A 19,783-nucleotide genomic window follows, 5' to 3' on the forward strand; every position below is an offset into this window, starting at 1 on the left:
CAGCAGGTTCAGATGCCCGAGAAGATAGGACAGTGATCCATGTTAGATACAGGTATATTTAAAAACCTGTGCATAACCATAATTACCATGTTAGACACCCAAACTGCAGTTAGGAGAAACAGCGCAGTATAAGCCCTTATCACAGCAAGAGATTTTCAATATCAAATTAAGCATATTAAAACATATGCACATTCCCATTTTTAAAACATACGGCCATTCTCAATTTTAATGCAAGAGCAACAGAACTATCACTCTTAAAAAAATATTAAGTATGAAGATTTCAAGACTGAACTAATCACCACATAACTTTTAACTTGCATCTCCTACGAAGCCTATATTGTATATAGGCTATGTAATACTGTAAAATGTACAGCAAGTTAGAATCATAGAATCATAGAATCATTAAGGTTGGAAAAGACTTCTAAGATCATTGAGTCCAACCGTCAACCCAACACCACCATGCCCACTAAACCATGTCCCTAGGCGCCTCATCTACACGTCTTTTAAATACCTCCAGGGATGGTGACTCAACCACTTCCCTGGGCAGCCTCTTCCAAGGCCTGACCACTCTTTCAGTAAAGAAATTTCTCCTAATGTCCAGTCTAAACCTCCCTTGGCGCAACTTGAGGCCATTTCCTCTCGTCCTATCGCTGGTTACTTGGGAGAAGAGACCAACACCCACCTCGCTACAACCTCCTTTCAGGTAGTTGTAGAGCGCGATGAGGTCTCCCCTCAGCCTCCTCTTCTCCAGACTAAATAACCGCAGTTCCCTCAGCCGCTCCTCATAAGACTTGTGCTCCAGGCCCTTCACCAGCTTCGTTGCCCTTCTCTGGACACGCTCTAGCACCTCCATGTCCTTCTTGTAGTGAGGGGCCCAAAACTGAACACAGGATTCGAGGTGCGGCCTCACCAGTGCCGAGTACAGGGGCACGATCACCTCCCTGCTCCTGCTGGCCACACTATTTCTGATACAGGCCAGGATGCTGTTGGCCTTCTTGGCCACCTGGGCACACTGCCGGCTCATGTTCAGCCAGCTGTCAACCAGCACCCCCAGGTCCTTTTCCTCTGGGCAGCTTTCCAGCCACTCTTCCCCAAGCCTGTAGCGTTGCCTGGGGTTGTTGTGGCCGAAGTGCAGGACCCGGCACTTGGCCTTGTTGAACCTCATACAGTTGGCCTCGGCCCATCGATCCAGCCTGTCCAGGTCCCTCTGCAGAGCTTTCCTACCCTCGAGGGGACCAACACTCCCGCCCAACTTGGTGTCATCTGCAAACTTACTGAGGGAGCACTCGATCCCCTCATCCAGATCGTTGATAAAGATATTGAACAGGACTGGCCCCAGTACTGAGCCCTGGGGAACACCGCTCGTGACCGGCCGCCAACTGGATTTCACTCCGTTCACCACAACTCTCTGGGCTCGGCCGTCCAGCCAGTTTTTTACCCAGCGAAGAGTTACTAAAACCAAGCATAAGACAGAAGATCAACATCTTAATACCCTTTTAGAAAACAGACGGATGTATTGTTTAGCCTAAAATGATTTCACAGACCAAGTTTATGAGACTTATAAATTTATTATATTACTGCATGAAGAGTTAAAAGACTAGTACAATGCTTAAGGCTGAAATTCAACCCTATGCAGAGGAACTAGTTCAAGATTCATATACTGCTAAAGTACTACTAAAGCACTGCTTCCAAACAGGCAATAAACAGACCAATACATAAAGCATCAGTGGTGCTAATAGTGATCCTAAAAGGAACTCCTCTTAGGAAAAAAATCTTAGGAAATTCTCTTATGAAAGATTTCACTGCCAGGGTTTATGTCTAGATACTAACTGCAAGAAGCATTCTGCCAGATATTTTTCTGGATTTAAGTGTAGAAACACATAGTTTTCTTGAGAAGCTGCCTTGAAGGGTGAAGTTTTGAGAGAGAGAGAGAGAGAGAGAGAGAGATCAAAAAACCAGGAGGTTTGAGGAGCAGGGTAGAACTACAACATGATTTTCACAGTAAGTGTCTTCGACACCAAGACAAACCTGTGTTACTGATAACGTTGTAGCACTTTACAAAATGTACACTATATATATTATATATGCATATAAACCAGTACTATTTCAATCACTAAGTTCTTCCTCATCACTGAAATAAGCACTTTTCTTAATCCGTGGACGTTTTGAATCATCTGAAATTGAAGGTTCCCCTGCAGTCTGCGTCCATCTTTGTTGCTCTTCCTCAATTTTGGCTTGCTACAATGAAAAAAGGAAAAGTTTTAGCTAGGATTAAGAAAAATTAAGATGCATTACAAATAATAATGCTAATTATTAATATGCATTGAATTATTTAATAAGTTAAAGAATTCAAAGGGTTTATCTCCATTTCCAGATAAACTATGCAATAAATGCACTAGAAAACATTTCTGAAAGTAGTTCTCACATGAAAACAGTAAGTCTTCTGCACTGATGCAGGCCACATGGAGTACCCTCTATTTTCAAAGAGAGGAACTCTGCACCTGGCAAACTTACAGAACTATAGAGCAGCTTAGATCTGAAGCAAAGAATGCATCGCGTTTTAAATTGACATTATTGAATCAGCTTTGTTCCACTAACAAGTCCTCTATCTGTTGTCTTTTGCAGTCATTCATTCAGGAAAGTAACGTCTTCAGGGATTTAAAGGTTATGCAGCTAAAGGTTTAAATAGATGCTTCCTATTTTTACTGGGAAACACGCTATCCCAGTTAAAATCTTTGGATGGTGAGAGAAATGGGAATGTTTCCTGGCTTGTTTACATCGATAGGCTTTACTTCCAATTGTGGAGTTCTCTGGGGTGTATGTGGGGGATAATTGTGCATATTTGCATAATTTTTTTAGACTACATCATGTAAAAGTTTTGCAGTCGTTACAGTCATATTCAGGACAAAGTTATCTCAGGAACTCTGAGGGTTTTTTTTTGGGGGATAGGGGCACACGGGGGACAGCTGAGGACTAGGGAGCAACGAAATTTAAACTTGCTCTGTGCAGTGAAACAAAAGCCTGTAAAGAAGTATTAAAGAAGATAGATAGCCTGACAGCTGGATTACTATCTACAGAACAAAAAATGCATTAAGTATGTTTTCAGAGAAGAGGTCTATTAGAGACCGCAATGGACTGTATTAAGCAAAGGAAGTGCTCCAGAAATAGATGTTGTTCAGGGATATTCTAGTGAGTGAGAGCAGAGGATGCACCTGGTCATTTATACATGACTCTTTTTCTGGCTGCTCAGTTAACAGAGTAAAGAGGGATTTGTGGACCAGAAACCTAATAGAGCATCACAGCAGAGATGACAGCAGCAAAGGAGCTTGAAGGAAAGAAAGAATTGCAATGCATAAACACAGCAATAGTGAAACAGTTAAAAAAAGAAAAGAAAAAAAAAGAAAGAAAAAGAAAAAGATGACTAAACATGCCTGCAATATGAAAAAAACAACTATAGTCACCAACTACTGTCAGGAAAGAGTGCCCTGAGTGCTACAGAGCAGACAGACTTACGGGTGTATCTCAGAGCTTTTGAAAAGCAACTAAAAAAAGGAAGTAGAGTTGCACTTTAATAATAATAAATAATAAATACACAATGCTTCAATTTGTACCTGAAAAGCTATGGCTTGGCTGAGGCTATCAAGAGCAGGGTCTTCTCCTTCCTCTTCACTTTCTTCTTCCTCCTCACTTCATTGTGCAGAGACAGAAAAATACATAGATCTTTATTTTAAGTGTTCAGTATGAAAAAGCTGCCTAAAAGAAGTATTAACATGTAAATAAATATACATACATTTCTTCTGGCTCAACTGTTTTCTTTCTCTTCTTCTTTTCTTTTTTTTTTGGTGGCTCCCGCTCTCCTAGCATATTTTTAGGACAAGCATAACTTAAGTGTCCTGCTTCCTTGGAGAAAAAGAAATACTGCTTAACAGAAACCATTACAAACAACTATATGTTGAAACATATTGTAAGGAAAGCTAATGTAAGACAGTTCACCGGGAAAAAAATGGAAGCAATTAGTAGGATAAATGGAATGCTGAATTAGCACACAGAAGACAAACTCTTCTCTATAAGCTTGCCATGGAAACGAAGAGATTAGTGGCGATATGCATGTTTAACTGCAAATTGAGAACAAGCTATGAGCGAAGTAGATTTTCTTTGGCTGCTGCAATAGCTGAATACACTACAGCACAGTTTATGTTCAAGACAAGATATAAACCTCAGCATTAACAGTTTAAGAAATAGGAGTGAGTCAACATTTTTGCTCTCAAAAGTGTTATGAATATAAATCAAGTTTGTATTTCATGTTAAATACTATCCAAATTTCAATCTCCTATGTTATTATATTAAGGAAAAGTGAGGAATTGCCTAAAATTTAAAACACACTTATTCTGTGTAAAACTAGTTCTTTCCAATATTTATTTTACTGCCAACTATATCATGAACTTCCAAAGATATAGCAAAAGCAGGTATTTTGAAGCAAAGATTAGGAGGTTTTCCTTCTCATACAGCTTTATACTGAATCTCATCTTTGTCTGCTCATCAGCATGTTAAGCAGCGATTATAAGCACATATTTTCCCCCACCCCCAAAATCCCAAATAAAAGACAAAAGGGATATTATAATTCTTGAAAATGGTACAACTGCTATGCAAGTTGATAGTATCAACAGAAAAAATTATTTTAACACCACGGGCAGGATCAGCAATAGCCAAACTGAAGAAAAAAGCTGGAATATAGTAGTTCATTTTTGGTTTTACTCACCCCACATTCGTAACACTTAGACTTATCAAAGTAGTTACGCCTGCGAATGAATTCTGCTGCTCTTCCATTATCAATGGCAATACTTGCTTTTATTACTCTTCCAAACAACTACAGCAAATTGGAAAAACAGGTAAATATTTTGGGGCTGTAAACCCAACCCTCCTACCAAAACAACTTTCCACAATTTACCTGTTTGTTATTAAGTGCCCGAGAACAGTTTTGTGCAGATTCTTTATCCAAAAACAAAATAAAGGCAACTCCTTTGCTCTTCCTGGTGTCTTTGTCTTTCATAATAGTAACTCTGAAAACATATAACCACATTATTGATACACTAAAATTACTTCAGAGATATTTTTCCTTAAAGATGTCAGGGGGATCTTAGCTTTGTTATACAGCAAAAAGGAAATAAAGTATATTTAACAATAGAAAGGCTCATTAAACAGAAATTCAAAGGAACAGCTAACCAGGCGATATGCTTACAGGTAGAGCAGAGATGATTTTAAAAAGTATGTGGAGTCTTTCTGGGTCCAGTATCATTCTTTATTCCCTTGGATGACTTGAAGAACAGAGAACATACGCTTCAGATTTGCAGACAACCTAACTGGAAGGAGCTACACATATTGGAAGTAAAATTAAAATTCAGGAGTAATCTTGACGATTGCTATCATTGCTGAAAAACACAGTGTATTGAACTGCATCCAAACTGAGAATTTTATGTTTCTGTAGGACTAACCAGCTAAACAGGTTCATGATAGGAAATGATAAGTATATGCAGTATTGTTCTACAAATATCTCCAACTGGAATCCAAGCAGGTCATGGACGCATGTATTATTTTACATGACATACAAATTAAATCTTCAGTCTAACATTGGAATCAACAGTTCCAGTAGTACATTGAGAAATTCAAGAAAGATTTAGACCCAGTAAAAACAACAAAGAAAAAGAATGACAAGAGGTGAAGGGGAGAGGGGGACACACCCACACAACCTCAATTCTGTCAATCTTAAGGTCAATTGTATTTAGCCCTAAAAAAAAAATCAACAGTGGGAAACAGGATGCTAGTCTGCATGTACATAAAAATAAAAGTATATGTTAAAAAGTAGGGAATAAACTCCTCCCTGTCTCCAGCACGGGCAGAACAAAGGTTCAGCCATAAGGCAAACCAAAATTGTAAAAAGTAATAGGACCTTTTTCCAAAAAAAAAACCCAAACAAACCCCGCTTCAATGCAGAAGGCCTACCAGAGAACATGTGTAAGTAACAGATGACCTACATAGTAAAAAATGTATAAAATAAAAGCTCAGTAAAGAAAGCTCAATTTTCCCCCAAATACATGCACAGAAAGATAGAGCTTAGAGCTCTATCGAAACCTCATGGACAAAGATGTGTCCAATTGAATGCATTGAGTTGAAGTGACAATAAAACTGAGTTTAGAACAGTTCTATTAATTCTTTTGCCAAGTTACTCTTCCAAGAGTTCCGACGGAACCCTAATAATGACTGTCAGACTTCTAATTGGGATATTGAATGTACCAGTTAATAACACAAGCATAGACAGAAACGTGTGATAAATCTTCAGAGAGTCAGCAACTTCTTAGTGCCCTAGAAAGTCTGATTTCTGACTGACAAACTGAGCTCAATTCATAATAGTCAGGATATATTGGGGTGAGAAATGCGGTATGGAAGAAAAGTCAGCATGATTTTCCTGCGTCAAGACACCCTTCCAAAAAAAGGTCTATTAAACTTATTTAGTTAAGTTAAAGCTGACCTAGATGACATCGCAAAGCTTTCTGCAAAGTGTTTTAAAGTCCCTGAACAAAGACTTTATGGAAATCAAGCTGATATTTGAAAAGATTTTTGTTGGGAATTAATAACTAGTCACAAACAGGAAAACTGATCTTTGTTAGCCTCAGTTTCACAGCGAAATGGGAATACCAGTAGAATCCCACAGTATCTGCACTGTTTATAGTCAGGTCAGCTTGCCAAGGGATGAACAGGAAACAAATTTTGCTAAATTAAAAAAAAAATCATGGTAGTATTTTACACATGGTATTCTGTGACTCTTTGCATTTGGTTTAACTTCTGGCAATGACTAGACAAAATCTCAGGAAAGATTACGTATCCGTAAGTGAATTTTTTGCAAAACAATATATAGGTGAGGGAAAACAGCAACTGCGCAGATAGAATTGCAAGTTCTAAATTAGTTACTTTCACACAGGACGCAGCACAGGATTTCTTCTGCATAGGCATCTGAAAACACCATTCCTGTTGTCTATGACAGTTAAAAAAATGCAAATAAAACACTAGAAACTATTAATAAAGGAAAAAAAATAAAAGAGAGAATGCTGCTACAACCACCTTTAAAATAAGCAATACATCATACAGCCAATACTTCATACAATTCTCGTCCTCCTATTGAACATGTTCAAAAGCCAAGACAGTAGGAGATTCCTACCCCCAAACACACAGTATAGGTACATGACCAAATGATAGCAGGGAGGTCAGAAGTGTAAAATTTATGGAGAACAGGCCTCTCAATGGATATTAAACACCAGCGTTACTACAACCCTTGCTCAGGATTTTTCTAAATTGGTGGTTCAGCAATCAAGTAAAACAGGTCATACACCCCGCCCTGGAAACAATAAAGACACTAGCTGCCCAGTTGTTTTGGTCATTGCGTGTCTGCCAGAGCCCTACATAAGGGTTTTCCTCTCGGTCAATTTAAAAAATATGTTTTACTAAAGTTGCAGTTTGGCTTTTCCTGCCATTTGTCACCTGAAACACAGTCCTGAGACTTCAAAAACTTTGAATTTAGCTCTGTATCTCACAGATTATCACAGCAGCTACTAGAAGTTAGAGTAGATATTTGCTGGTGTAGAGTTGAAAACTGAAGTCTTGATTCTCGTTATTCTGACCAGTTGAAAAATAAAGAAACAAAACAAAGCAGCAAGTTCTGTACTATGGCATTTATTTCTATCATTTGAACATAGAGGCAGGTACTCACAAGTACTGTTCATGAACACCCAGCATATTAAAGGCCGTTACTATGCAGCCTTACATCCAATCTTAAGTATAATACTAACCAGTCACAAGTCCCTCTAGAACCACAAATAGAGGAATTGTGTATTGCAATTGTGGGAACTGTTTGCGGGAATTGTGACATCTAGTTCACATAAGTAGAAGTTCCCACTTTTACACTTATCCACCTGTGTCTCAGTGGTGTGCAGGGGAAGGGGAACTTACTAGAATAATATTGTTTCAACTATTTCAGAGAAAAGACCATTGGTATATAACAACATTCTACTTGCTCTTAAGAAGTGGTTAGGAAAACCTGTCCCCAACACAAATATTCTTACATTATGCGTGTAAGAGCAAGAACTTCCAGTTGTTAATTAAATTTATACTTTATTAAAAATGAACAGGACTTCAATACAGTTCCACATTCATACTTAAATTATAAAAAGCACAAGACTTACAAGTGAAGCAAAGACATTAAATATTTAAAATGAAAGCTACAAAAATAGCAGGCCATATCAGGTCACTTACTTGACAACTTTCCCATACTTTGAAAATATCTGAAATATAAAACAAAATAAAAATATTTAACAATAGACAATTGCATTTCATTAGTAATAAATTTATCAAGATAAACTTTTCTAAGTAAGAGATACATATCAATATTGTATTTACACTCAAAATCGTTGTCAACAATTTAATCTGCACAATGCAGCTCTTAAAAACTTACCCTGTATAGATCGTTGTTTGTCAAAGCAAAGGGTAAATTGGACACATACACCGTGCTTTTGCTTGGTGCCAACCCACCACTCATTTTTCTGATGAAAGGAGAAAGAGAGAAGAGTTAAATTGTATTCAACAGAGCAATCATTTGTAAAACAGTTGCAAGACTTTTAAAAAATTGTTTTTCAAACCTAGCCCAGATGGTCATGATAAAGTTGTGGGAAAGCACAGCTTTCATTTCCCTTTCATCATTTCACATTAAATTAGTGTATGCCTTCATGTGCTACAGAAGACACACATTCCTGCCCCCTCTCCTGGATCCAAAGCATATTTTTGCTGTATGTGAGTCAATTTATAAATCATGAAAAAACAGACAAGTTAGTGTACTTAAAATAAACTTCTGCTGATTTATGCAGTGTAGAAAGGTTTAGGTCCAGAAAGAAACACGTAATCTCCATTTACTAAACATTCTGGCCAATATGTGAAATTAATGACCTTTGTTCAAGTAGCTGCATGTTCTGATTCTTTATACAAGTTTCAGTTCAGCTGCATTCAACATAGAATAAACCACATCCAGTTAAGGGGGGGAAGGAAGCTTCCCTAAAGCAGAGTCCTAATTATTGCAGGGAAAAAGATACTGCATTAGCTTTAAAATGTATCTCAGCTGCGAAAGCAGCAAGTATTTCCTCTTGTATCTATTGTTCAGATCTCTACACTGCTCTGGAACTGCAAGTGTCCACAGCTGATCATAGACAGCATCTCCCTTAGAGTCACTCCCCCTCCGCCTCCTGATTAAGCAGCTCTATACTGGCAGGAGCCAGGGAAATCTCAAAGCCATTTTCATTTCCAATCTCTTTTAAGCTCTTGAAACTAAGTAGCCAAGAATATGCCTAGAAACAATGAATCAATTCAAAAACCTTGTTACAACTGCATAAACACATCCAATACTAGGTAAAGAGTAACTGAACTACCTTGAAAAAGAACAGCCTATGTTTTTCCTCATGTTTGGACATTTTCCAAAATTTTAAGTGATGCTAAAGTCTGTGCAAAACACTTCTTCCCTCTGATCCATTTTGTAGCCATGGCTTGGTCCAAGAACTAAGCGAGTAAAACTTAAGATCAGAATAAAGCACAACCCTTATGAGAGGGCACAAGAAATAGCAAAAACATTCCCTACACAGTCCAGTTACTACCTACTTATCCAGTTTCCTGCAGCCTTACTCCTGCTTCTTGGCAACTGTAGCCGATTCCTAACTGAGGAGCCATTTCTCCAGCAAGACCAACTCATTTTAAAAATGCAGACAAAAGCTGATGAAGGGATGAAAGAAACTAAGTATTAGAAATCAACATCCATCATAGTACACACTGTTTCTCAGGGGAGTTTTCAGGTAGTGAGTTTGAGCAGATTGCTTGGCCAAGTGCCAACAAAGTAACCAATATCGCACTCTAATCCGGCTGTGGTTATTTTCTGGCATTTCATGATTCATTCTTCTGAAGACCCGACATTCCCAGTAGACACCGATTATCCAAGTGTTTTGCTTCTCTTTCTTGATACGCTTACTGTATCAAAAATCATTTGAGTGGCAGTTTCCAACTGATTGAATTTTGAGTTCTTCCATGTTCAGAGACTGTATTTTTTGGCATGAGCAGAAATGGCAACATAAAGGTTAAGCAAATGAAAACAGAATGAATTTGCAATAAAGGCCACACATTGCATCTGGTGTTACGCAGACGGGGTTCATTATCCCAAATTCCTTGCTGCTTGGCATTAGTATCCTTGACAAGCCTAACCAGACTGACTTGGCAACATGCCACGCAAATAGATGGCCTGAAGTGCAGTTATCCAGATGTACGGTGGATACAAAGGATACGGTAACAGCTACCTTAGTCCTGCATTAGGGTATGTTGCCAATGTTAATATATGGCAACAGTGGAGGAGAAAACAACAGAGGTGAACTTCAGGTGTCTGTAGACAGCAATTTAACTCTGCCTAAAAGACAAGAGAAGCTAGAGCACCTTGTAACAGGAGACCAAGCAGGCCCCGTGTTAATGAAGAGACGCTAGTGAGAATGGCATGACTGGAGAGCAGTCAGCTTGCTGACCACAGTGCAATCCTCCAAAGAGAAGGTGATATATCATGTGAAGATTACTGCAGGCCTAATAGCTCAGTTGATAGGAAATGATTAATGAATGCAAGCTACAGAACTGCCATTTTCAGGTGCACACTACTTTTTCCAGAAGCAAGCAGAGAGTTGCACCCTGGAGCGCTGGCTGCCAGGCAGCTGAGGTTGAACTTCTAGTCTCCTGGACAAATTTAAGTGAAACAGTCTTGCTGCTCCGACTACCCAAATATTCTTAGCAATTCGTATTGTTTAGGACTATCATGCCAGGATTTCTTACTTTTAATGTCTGACTTGCTGGACAGGCACAATTTTAATAAAAGAGGAAGTACAGTAACAGTAAGGCTATCGCCATGCTCATGTTCAAGATGGCAAAGGTTCAAATTTGCCACTCCAGGGAAGATTATTTCCCCAGACCTGCAGGAGGGCTTTCTGTTCTAAATATTAAGGGGTCATTGGGATGATTTATAAATATCTTATTTAAGCCAGCAGGTGCACTGAGAGGTTTGCAAAATGGTGACATTTGGGACATTCATCTTATCTACTTAAAAGCCTTGTTCTCCTTACTAAGTCTTCTGCAGAACGTTCAAACATGACACTTTACCAAAAGCAATCTCTCAAAAAGCTTGAGTATGTTAAAATGCAGATTTCTGGTTATCTGTTGTGAATACAGTGGTACAAATGTAGTTTCAGATCCAACTACTGGCACAATTCTTCCCACCCTCATAAGCCTTAACAAAACATCACACATGTCAATTTTAAACCTGCCCTAACAAATCCATTAATCCTCTTTTTTTTTTTTTTTTAAACCACCATGAAGGCCCTGTGGGCATTCCAAGTGCCACCACCATACGAATAGCTTTTTCCCCCCCTCCCTTCATTTATGGATGCCAAACTTGCCATACCAGCTTCACATTTATTGATCTGATGTTTTCCAGGTTGGTGGGGGGCCGGAGAGTAAAAAAAGCCAATTCCAGCTTTAAGCTAACTTTCTAGATAAGATACATCTTATCTGGAGGCTCATCATTACAAGGCTCAGGAATGACTTCAGGAATTTCCTTTTACTTCAGGAATTTCCTAACTTCATAGAACTGTCCAATACAAGCTTAACATTTTCATCACATTCTTTCTCCTTGACCACCAGTCTCTCTGCTTTATAGGTTTTCACTTCAGAGGCTGACAAAAAAACAAAACAAAACAAACCAAACCAAAAACAACAAAACAATAACAAAAAAAACCCCAAAAAACCCCAACCCAAACCATCTGAGCTTTCTACTTTCTGCAGGGGACTCACCTGAGTCACATGTACAACCTGGCTTCTATACCCTGCTACATACTCCCAACAAATCAAAACTTTTCTGTTTTATACAGAATGCTTTTATGGGGCTTCCCTGATCTTCAAGGTTTTACCTGGTTACTCAAATTCAAGGCTTCAGCTGGAAGCCTGTACATTATCTCCATGGGGTTGAGCACAACTCCCAGTAATGTAATAGCCTCTCTGTAATATTAATGCATTCTTCATTCACCATTTTCACATATTAACTTTCAGGATGGGGTTGTCTCTCACTACTATGACTTCTTGAATTCAATCTTTTTTGTCTTTTCCAACAACTGGTACTAAAAGAAGCCATTCTTTGACAAGAGCCATCTGTCAGTAATGATTAAATCTCCTGCAAAATATACTGGGTACAAGAGTATGTTTTGCTCGAATCCACTACACTTAATGCATATCTGTCACTCATGTTGAGAACATCACAAGAGAAGACTATGATTGATTTCAGTAATTGGCTTTTCTACTCTGTCCCAGAACACATAAGGACACCACCAAAATAGTTCGTCTGAAGCATCAAGTGGAGTCTGACTTTACTGATGTTTTCATGACTTAACATTGACATTTCAACTTAAGCAAAAACTTTTTTGTTTGTCTGTTTTTAAGTGCACAGCAGCAAGGTCAGATTTGTGACTTAATCAATTAGGTATGTATAAATGATTTGTGGGTGAGTTACTAAGATATGCTCATTCAGGCCAACTAACTGGAGTTCTTCTATCTTGATCCTTAAAACACTATATTTTATTTCTGATTTAATAGTATCAACAGAGTTTAGACCCAAATCAACAAACCATTAGTTGTGGCAGGAGCTTGGTTCAAGCTTGTAATCAAAACTCTGTGGTAAAGGAGGAAACCAAACACATGTTCTCCTTGGTCCCAGACAAGGGTATTAACCACTTGCTACACTTCTTTCCTACACATGTAGGACATGTAATAAACTATCAGAGGAGAATCTGTTTTATCTCTACATAGTCACTTAAATATTACAAGGCAAATATTAAATAGGATCAGAAGTAGGTAAATAAAGTTGATGCTATCAGAGGAAAGAGTACAAAAGCCTTTCAAACCAAAGACGTACACAAAAAGGATCCATGGTCTGAATCAAACTACTCTTACGTACTAATTTAACTACAAAAACTTTGGGACAATAAGACTGGGCAACCAGGCTGCCAGCAAGAAATACATTAAGAACTTGAACAGCAGTTTCTTTTAAAATGTATTTCCAGCGTAGTCAAGATGTGAGAAGAGTCGCTTGGTTCAGTCACGTCTAGTCTCACCCAGACCTTCACCCAGGAGGGGCAGACCCAGGTAACTCACTGAGGAACACCCCTTCCTCCTAAAAACCCCAGCTGAGACAGGCAATTCCATTTCAGAGCTCAGGGCGGGCAAACCAGTATTAAGGCAGAACTACAGACCGCTCGAAGCTTCCACGCGTTGTATTAAAGACTTTCACCGCACCTAACATCACCTCTGCCGCAGCGCGGCCCCGACCAGCTGCTGATGCAGCCTCCCCCAGCCGCTGCCCGACGACAAACCGCTACTTCCCCGCCCACAGCCACAAAAGCCAGAGGCGAGGGGAGCAGCCAACCCGGCTGTAAACAAGCGCTCCCGCCCCCCGCGGTGCCCTCGCTCCGGCCGCCACCGAGCCGCGGCAGGGGCAGAGGGCCGGGGCTCACCCGCGCACCCGCTCCCGCGCCTATTCCCCTCAGGGGGACGCGGCCCCCGGCCCCGCAGCGGCCTACCCAGCCGCCCCGGCCTACCCGTCGCGGCGGGGCTCAGCCCGCGCGGGCGCCCATGGTGCGACTCGACACCGCGGGACGGGACGGGACGGGACGGGACGGGACGGGACGGGACGGGACGGGACGGGACGGGACACACCCCTCCCTCCCGCGCCGCCGCCGCCGCTCCAACAGCCCTCCCGGCACGGCGGCGCTCTTCCGCTGACGCGCAGCGACGAGCGCGGCCCGCGGCCAATAGGCGGCGGCGGTGGTGGAAGGAAGGCGGGTGTTTCCGTCAACGTCTGGGGAGCGCCGGAAGCGTCGGGAGGAGGTGCGGCGCTAGCCGGGGGAGCTGCCTGCCGCGCCGCGGGAGCGAGTGGGGGAGGCGGGTGAGCGGCGGCGGCGGTCTGTGCCCGCGGGCGGCGGTCTGTGCCCGCGGGGCTGGTGCGGAGCCGGTTTTCTCGCCTCCCTCTTCCGCGGGGTGAATGTGACACTCCAGGGTGTCGGAGCCGATCGCGTGGCCCTCGGCCGGCGGGCTCTGGCGGCGGCGGTTTGCCGTTCGCTCCCTTGTGAGGCAGTTGGCGTCGCGGGGAGAGGAGCGGCTCTGCCTTCCCTCCCGGCCGCGCCCCGCGCTGCTCGGGCGCTGCGAGCGCGGGTGGTCGCTGAAGCGACGTGAGGCCCGTCCTGGGAGACGGCACCCCGGGGGGCTTCGGGAGCGGGCCTCCCTCTGCCAGCGCCTGCGGGGAGCCTGCGTCGTGGGGCTTCAAGGGAACTTGAAGGGGCTTTGTTTCCCTGGGCTTCTTGGGAGTTGGGGTGAATGGAAGTGGCGGGACAGGAGGGGTGGAAGGACAGTCTCCTCCGGGCAGGCCGCCGCTGCGTCGGCACCGAGGATGACTTTTGTAAACCTTGTCTTTTAATCCTTTTAAAAACCCATGCGTGACAGAAGGTCTTGATTTCCAGTTTAATTTGAGTTTTTGTTCTGAAGGGAAGCGTACTACTCCTTCTGCATACTTACGGGAGTTATTTCAAACTTTAATAACTAGTTGGAGGCTGTATAAATCCCACTGTAACCACTTCCAATGAGGCTTTCTCTGGGTATGGTGGTGCAGAATCAATATCTTTATGTTTCTAGAGGATAAATAAGACATAAGTGTGTCACTTAGCTGATTTCCTTAAAAGTACTAGAATAAATCTTTACACTTAGCCTGACAGTAGGGTGTCCTGTAATATATTTAAAGTCTTTGTTAGTATTTAAACACTGCAAGTATGCTCTCCATGGTTCTTTGTTGTCACTCATACTCCTTAAGTAGGCTCTTTACCATGCATTAGAGGTTTTCATGCATAGTCTTATAATAATTCTTTGTCTGAGTGTCTGGGACTTCAAGGGGACAAAGACTCTGTCAGAAATACACAAAAAGATGTGGAAACGCACAGAATCTGTGCAAGCAATGAGTAGGGTTTGATACTTTGATTTTCCCTGGATGAAATACTCGGAGTTGGTTGGTACTTTCAAGCGTAGATGTTGAAAGCATTGACGTTTCGACCTGTTAGGACAGCAGTATGGTGAGCTGACATATTTTGTTGTCAAATTGTTTGTGCTGCAAGACGGAAAGTCACAGTGGAGGCGGTGATCCATACAGGTATTTGCACGGACATTGCTAGAGTAGCAGCCCCATCGGAGCCTGGTAGAACATTATTTTCGTAGCATTGACACTGATGAAGGACAGGACGTTGGTAACTGCAGGTGTTCAGGCAAAGATAAGCGCTAATACATCAGTCATGGTATTAATATAACCCCCAATGCACTACCTCCATTTCTCTTCCTCCCAGTGATATATTAGAATGATGTGGTAAGAAAACTGAACCAGTGGGATTGTAAATCCTCATCAGAATGCTGCTGCTGTTAATTTTATTCAGCTTATGCATTTCTCACTTTTTTCCCTTTTGAGGTGGGAGTTAATTTAACTTTTGTGGTCAGTGCTTTCTTAAATATCTTTTTCCCCTTTTTTTTCCCTTTTTTTTCCCTTTTCTTTCTCTTAAGTCAAAATCATTGTGAACAGGTCAGGAAAGATTGGAAGAAAGCCTTTTCCTTCAGGTTATTTGGTATCTAACTTGAATATGCCTAGAATTGTTGCAGTCATGCTTCTAATTGCTTTTGAAAAATCTTATAGCCTAATATTTGTTATTAGGAAGAAATGGATTCTCTTTGTATCCCTAGTTTTTCTCAAAGCCTCCCTCACAGTATTTTATGTACTGTTGTGGTGGATTTTTCCCTCTGCTCTTACACTTCCGCTTTTTCATCTTACCAATAGAGGACTATGTCTATTCAGTGTTTTCTGCCTGTCCCAAGTATAGGGGGAGGAGGAGGAAGTTACTTTTTTTTCCCCCAAACTCAGTTTTATCTGTATTGCCTCCTGTCTAGGTAAGAGATACTGGAATATCTTTGAAGCACTATCAAATACAGATTCTAATTGTTGGAAGAAAAAGCGGTGTTTTCTGTCTTTCTTTATGTCTTCAAAGCAGCAATTATTGCAAAATTGGCCATGATATTTCTATTAAGTTACAATTCTCTAAGCATCTTTCCTAGGTCTTACTCATATAAAAGCAAAGAAGCTTTTTTTGAGAGCTTTCCAAAGTGGAGGACAGAACTGGCCCACATTTGTCAATATCTGCTGTTTGCCAAAGTAACAGTATAAAACCAGATATATCCCAGTAGCATCAGAGATACTGCAGCTGCCTGCCTCTGCATTTACAGTACAGCATTGGTTTTATGCTTCGTTCACATATGGCAAGATGTAGCCATCTGGATTAGAAAGCTGTATGTTTTTGAAACAAAAATGTAAATTCTGCAGAAGGTTGATAGCACACACTGGAAAATTACGGATCCTGGAGAAGTAGATATTTCTAGCCGTGATGAAAATTGATGTCGCAAGTAAGTGTAAACAGACAAGAATTGTGTACAAAATATTGCAGAATACTGGAGTGCTTTTGCAAATGTGTCAGCTTTTTTTTAGCATATATTATTTAGAAAGCAAAAAAGAGTAGAAGTTTATGATTGATAAAGAAAACCCAGTTGTACAAAAAAATCTAAAGTTTAAGTGACCCATGTAATGTGCTTGATGAAGAAACCCTTTTTGTATTACATCAGTTATACTAGCATAGAGCAAGACATAGTGCTGTGATAATCGGAGCAAAGCCATTCTTGACACCTGGCCACAGTGGAGCAGCTTGCACTGCGTTAATAGAATGGCTTCTGCGTACGCTGGTGTGTCTTTATTTGAGAAAATGAAGACCTTGCTTTAGGGAAAACAGTCACCTCTGATCAAAAATAGGAAGAGGTTGTTTAAATTAATATAGCAACTGATTATATGTCATGATATTAAAGAAATATCAACTATCTTTGCTGTATATGCTAATAGAAAATAGTCAATGTGAGTGATAATGGTGTTAGGTGTGAAACAAAAATAGATTTATTTTCTTTTTATCTTTGTTTTAGAACAACTTTGTACTGAGAGAACAGATGAATCTGAATACAGCGTAGTAAACATGAGGTTTGATCTCTTGAATCCTTGTTAATTGAATCTTCTCATATTGATCCTAAGAGTTTTGTCTCTTCATGGTTGTTATTAAAGCTGTGTTAGGTCACATCATTTAAGAAATGGAATTTTTTTTTTCTACAGAAACAGATGAAATGTGCTCAAGATGCTGGGAAATACATTTTCCTCCCTTTAAACATTTTTTTTTTCGTTCTGGTATTTTCAAATGCATCCTTACTTTATCTCATTGGTCCCAGCTAAAATTTGTCTGTTTAGTCTTCTACATAAAATTGGTGTCCTCCTACTTTTTTTCCTTGTCAGCATTTTGAGCAATGTACTTGATTGTTGATTCTCTCTGATTAATTTTCTTCATTTCATTCCTCTATTTCATTCCTCTAAATGCAAAATATTCTCACTTCTGAGATTTTTATTCCACCTTAATACTTACTTCTTGTCTGATATAATTGTGTGGGTTTTTTTTTTTCCTTCAGTCTGTTGGCTTTTGTGATAGTATAGCTCTACCTTTTTTCCAGCTTGTGTTTTTGTCTTGTCAAAATATTGGTGATAATTCTTGCTAGTTTCAGTGAGGTCCATCAACAGTGATAAAAATGGGAGTGTTTTTATCAGCCTTACTGTCTGATAATATAACTGAGCAGGTATGTGAATGTCGGTGCCTGCTGCCAGTGATGTGCGTTGGGATGTTGGAGGTGGCTTGACTGACAGAGCAGCATGATGTGAAAGTTTGCACCTGGCTTCAGCGGCATTTATCTGAAATGTGTTGCTTTTTGAACATTGTGTGCAGTTAATCATTTCAGTAACTGCTGTAGGCAGCAGGGCGTGGACACTGCTGTATTTGTCAAAATGCAAAAAAACCCCACTTGAAAACCTTATCTGAATCCAGCTTCTGATATCTGCTGTTGGTCTAAACACTGACTGAGGCTCGCCATCAGGTACCAAAGTCAGTGCACATGTGGGAGGTGGGTGGGCTGTAGATGAGCAGGGGTGGGAGCGGGCACTCCAGGAGACTCAGGTGCTCTCCAGCTGTGAGTGGGTATGGACAGAAGGAATACCGGGACAGGGGCTGGGCATGAGGGACCAGCAGCAAATTGTTTTGAGAAAGAGCGCATGACACTGTTCCAGTGTACTGATTTTGTCTTGCCTCAGCTAATTCTGTCCATCCTGGTACGTGTAAAACACAGAAGTATTCAGGTACAAGTGTTCTAGGTACAAAGAAAAGAGGATTGTGGGGACAGTGTAAGAGCAGATAGAGCACCCTGCGAGTGACGTGGGAAGGAGAAGGCACAGGGTCAGCCTAAGAACAGTTAATGCATGTGTAGCCCCTGGTATGAATTTTTAAGGCTTTAGCAAAAGTCCTTGAAGTAGAGAATGAAGAAAAGTTGAGGCGGTTACTGTGAAAGTGCCAGGAAGGTGCTTCTGATGGATACACCTGACCAAAAAATACAGCAATATGAGCAATGGTTTCAGAATTGGTAACTGTTACGTGGAGCACACTGGCGAGGGCAGGGACAGCAGACCCTCTTGCTCTTACCCTTACCAAAACCAGGACCAACCAAACTCTGTTGGTTTAGTCAGCTTTTGATTTATAATCTGTGGCTACATCAGACTAGTCCTGTGTCTTGGTTATGGAATGTACTTAAGGTCAAGTCTGTTATAAAATAGAACAAACTTTTAAGAAGATACTCTGGTTCATTTGTACCAATGGTAGGGTCAAAATCTCTGAACATAAGCGTTTGCTTATTATAGTTGAGGGACGAGCTACTTCATCAGGATTTACTATCTATTCCCAAAGGAAAAGCATTTGTTAAATCAAACTTTTCATTAACCTCTCATCGCATGCAACTGAGTCTTATTTTTCTCTACGTAATGATATTGAAAGACACATAAATAAATATCTTAAGTGAATATATTAAATATTTTTCTGAGTGTTTTTAAGAAAGCAGTTACAGTAGTTTCTTTTGCTAACAAATGGAAGAAAAACTGCGACTTGGGATAGTAAGTAAAATATGACAAAAGGGAAAGAAAACTGGAATTTGTTGGGGAAGTGTTGTATCTGTAATAATTTGTCATGGGAATTTTTTTGATATTGTGAATTCAGCTGAGTAGTTCATATTCTTACTTAATTGAGTGTAGTGAATTACTCTGTACTACTTCAGGCAGATCATAGGACAGGTGGTCAAAATATTTAGATTTTAAATATCTAGTTTACTTGAAAGAAAAAAATGTACTTATGAATATATATATGCATTTTTTGCTAACTTCAGGGTTTTTTTTTTTTTAGGTAATTGAATGGGTCTTCAGAAGCAGAGCTGCTAAAACTGACAGAAAAGTAAGTATATGAGTGTTCATTGTTTTTCACAAAAATATATATCTGACTTAGTGCTACCTCTGTTTGCAATTAATAAACCCTTTTGTCATGTTGGTTCTTAACATCTGTAATAATCAATATTTTTATATAGCCTCATAATTCTACTTATTTTCTGAGTGTTTTTATTTTGTGAAAGTAATGTTATGTATTTCTCCTTCTGAATATGTCCTGCTGTTTCTTTTTCTTATTGATAATTT

At 40.4% G+C, this 19,783-nt stretch overlaps 2 protein-coding genes across 19 annotated transcripts in view; one reads left to right on the forward strand and one right to left on the reverse strand.

Annotated features, from left to right (window-relative positions):
• Window positions 1–1,548: 1,548 nt before the first annotated feature.
• Window positions 1,549–13,871, reverse strand: ZCRB1 (zinc finger CCHC-type and RNA binding motif containing 1). 2 transcript variants are annotated; one of them, XM_075148114.1, is made up of 9 exons: window positions 13,783–13,871; window positions 13,707–13,752; window positions 8,504–8,591; window positions 8,305–8,333; window positions 4,949–5,060; window positions 4,760–4,867; window positions 3,791–3,900; window positions 3,612–3,687; window positions 1,549–2,238 (listed from the first exon to the last, which is right to left on the reverse strand). In XM_075148114.1, the coding sequence occupies exons 3-9, from the start codon at window positions 8,585–8,587 to the stop codon at window positions 2,107–2,109; spliced, it is 651 nt and encodes a 216-aa protein (XP_075004215.1). In that variant the 5' UTR covers window positions 8,588–8,591; window positions 13,707–13,752; window positions 13,783–13,871; the 3' UTR covers window positions 1,549–2,106. The 2 variants fall into 2 exon arrangements, with proteins under 2 accessions (XP_075004215.1, XP_075004207.1); XM_075148106.1 differs by lacking the exons at window positions 13,707–13,752; window positions 13,783–13,871 and adding an exon at window positions 13,415–13,591.
• A 51-nt stretch (window positions 13,872–13,922) lies between these two features.
• The window catches only part of PPHLN1 (periphilin 1), a 72,619-nt gene continuing 66,758 nt past the window's right edge, over window positions 13,923–19,783 (forward strand). For 13 of the 17 annotated variants that reach the window (XM_075147953.1, XM_075148024.1, XM_075147995.1 and 10 more), the window contains exons 1-2: window positions 13,968–14,053; window positions 19,500–19,547. In XM_075147953.1, coding sequence (XP_075004054.1) covers window position 19,547 — 1 coding nt within the window. In that variant the 5' untranslated portion in view covers window positions 13,968–14,053; window positions 19,500–19,546. Of the gene's footprint in view, window positions 14,054–17,159; window positions 17,216–19,499; window positions 19,548–19,783 lie in introns of those variants that run through there. The other 4 variants (XM_075147962.1, XM_075148077.1, XM_075148085.1 and 1 more) reach the window with 3 other exon arrangements.

This window comes from Calonectris borealis, chromosome 1 (assembly GCF_964195595.1).
Source record: "Calonectris borealis chromosome 1, bCalBor7.hap1.2, whole genome shotgun sequence".
Classification (NCBI taxonomy): domain Eukaryota; kingdom Metazoa; phylum Chordata; class Aves; order Procellariiformes; family Procellariidae; genus Calonectris; species Calonectris borealis.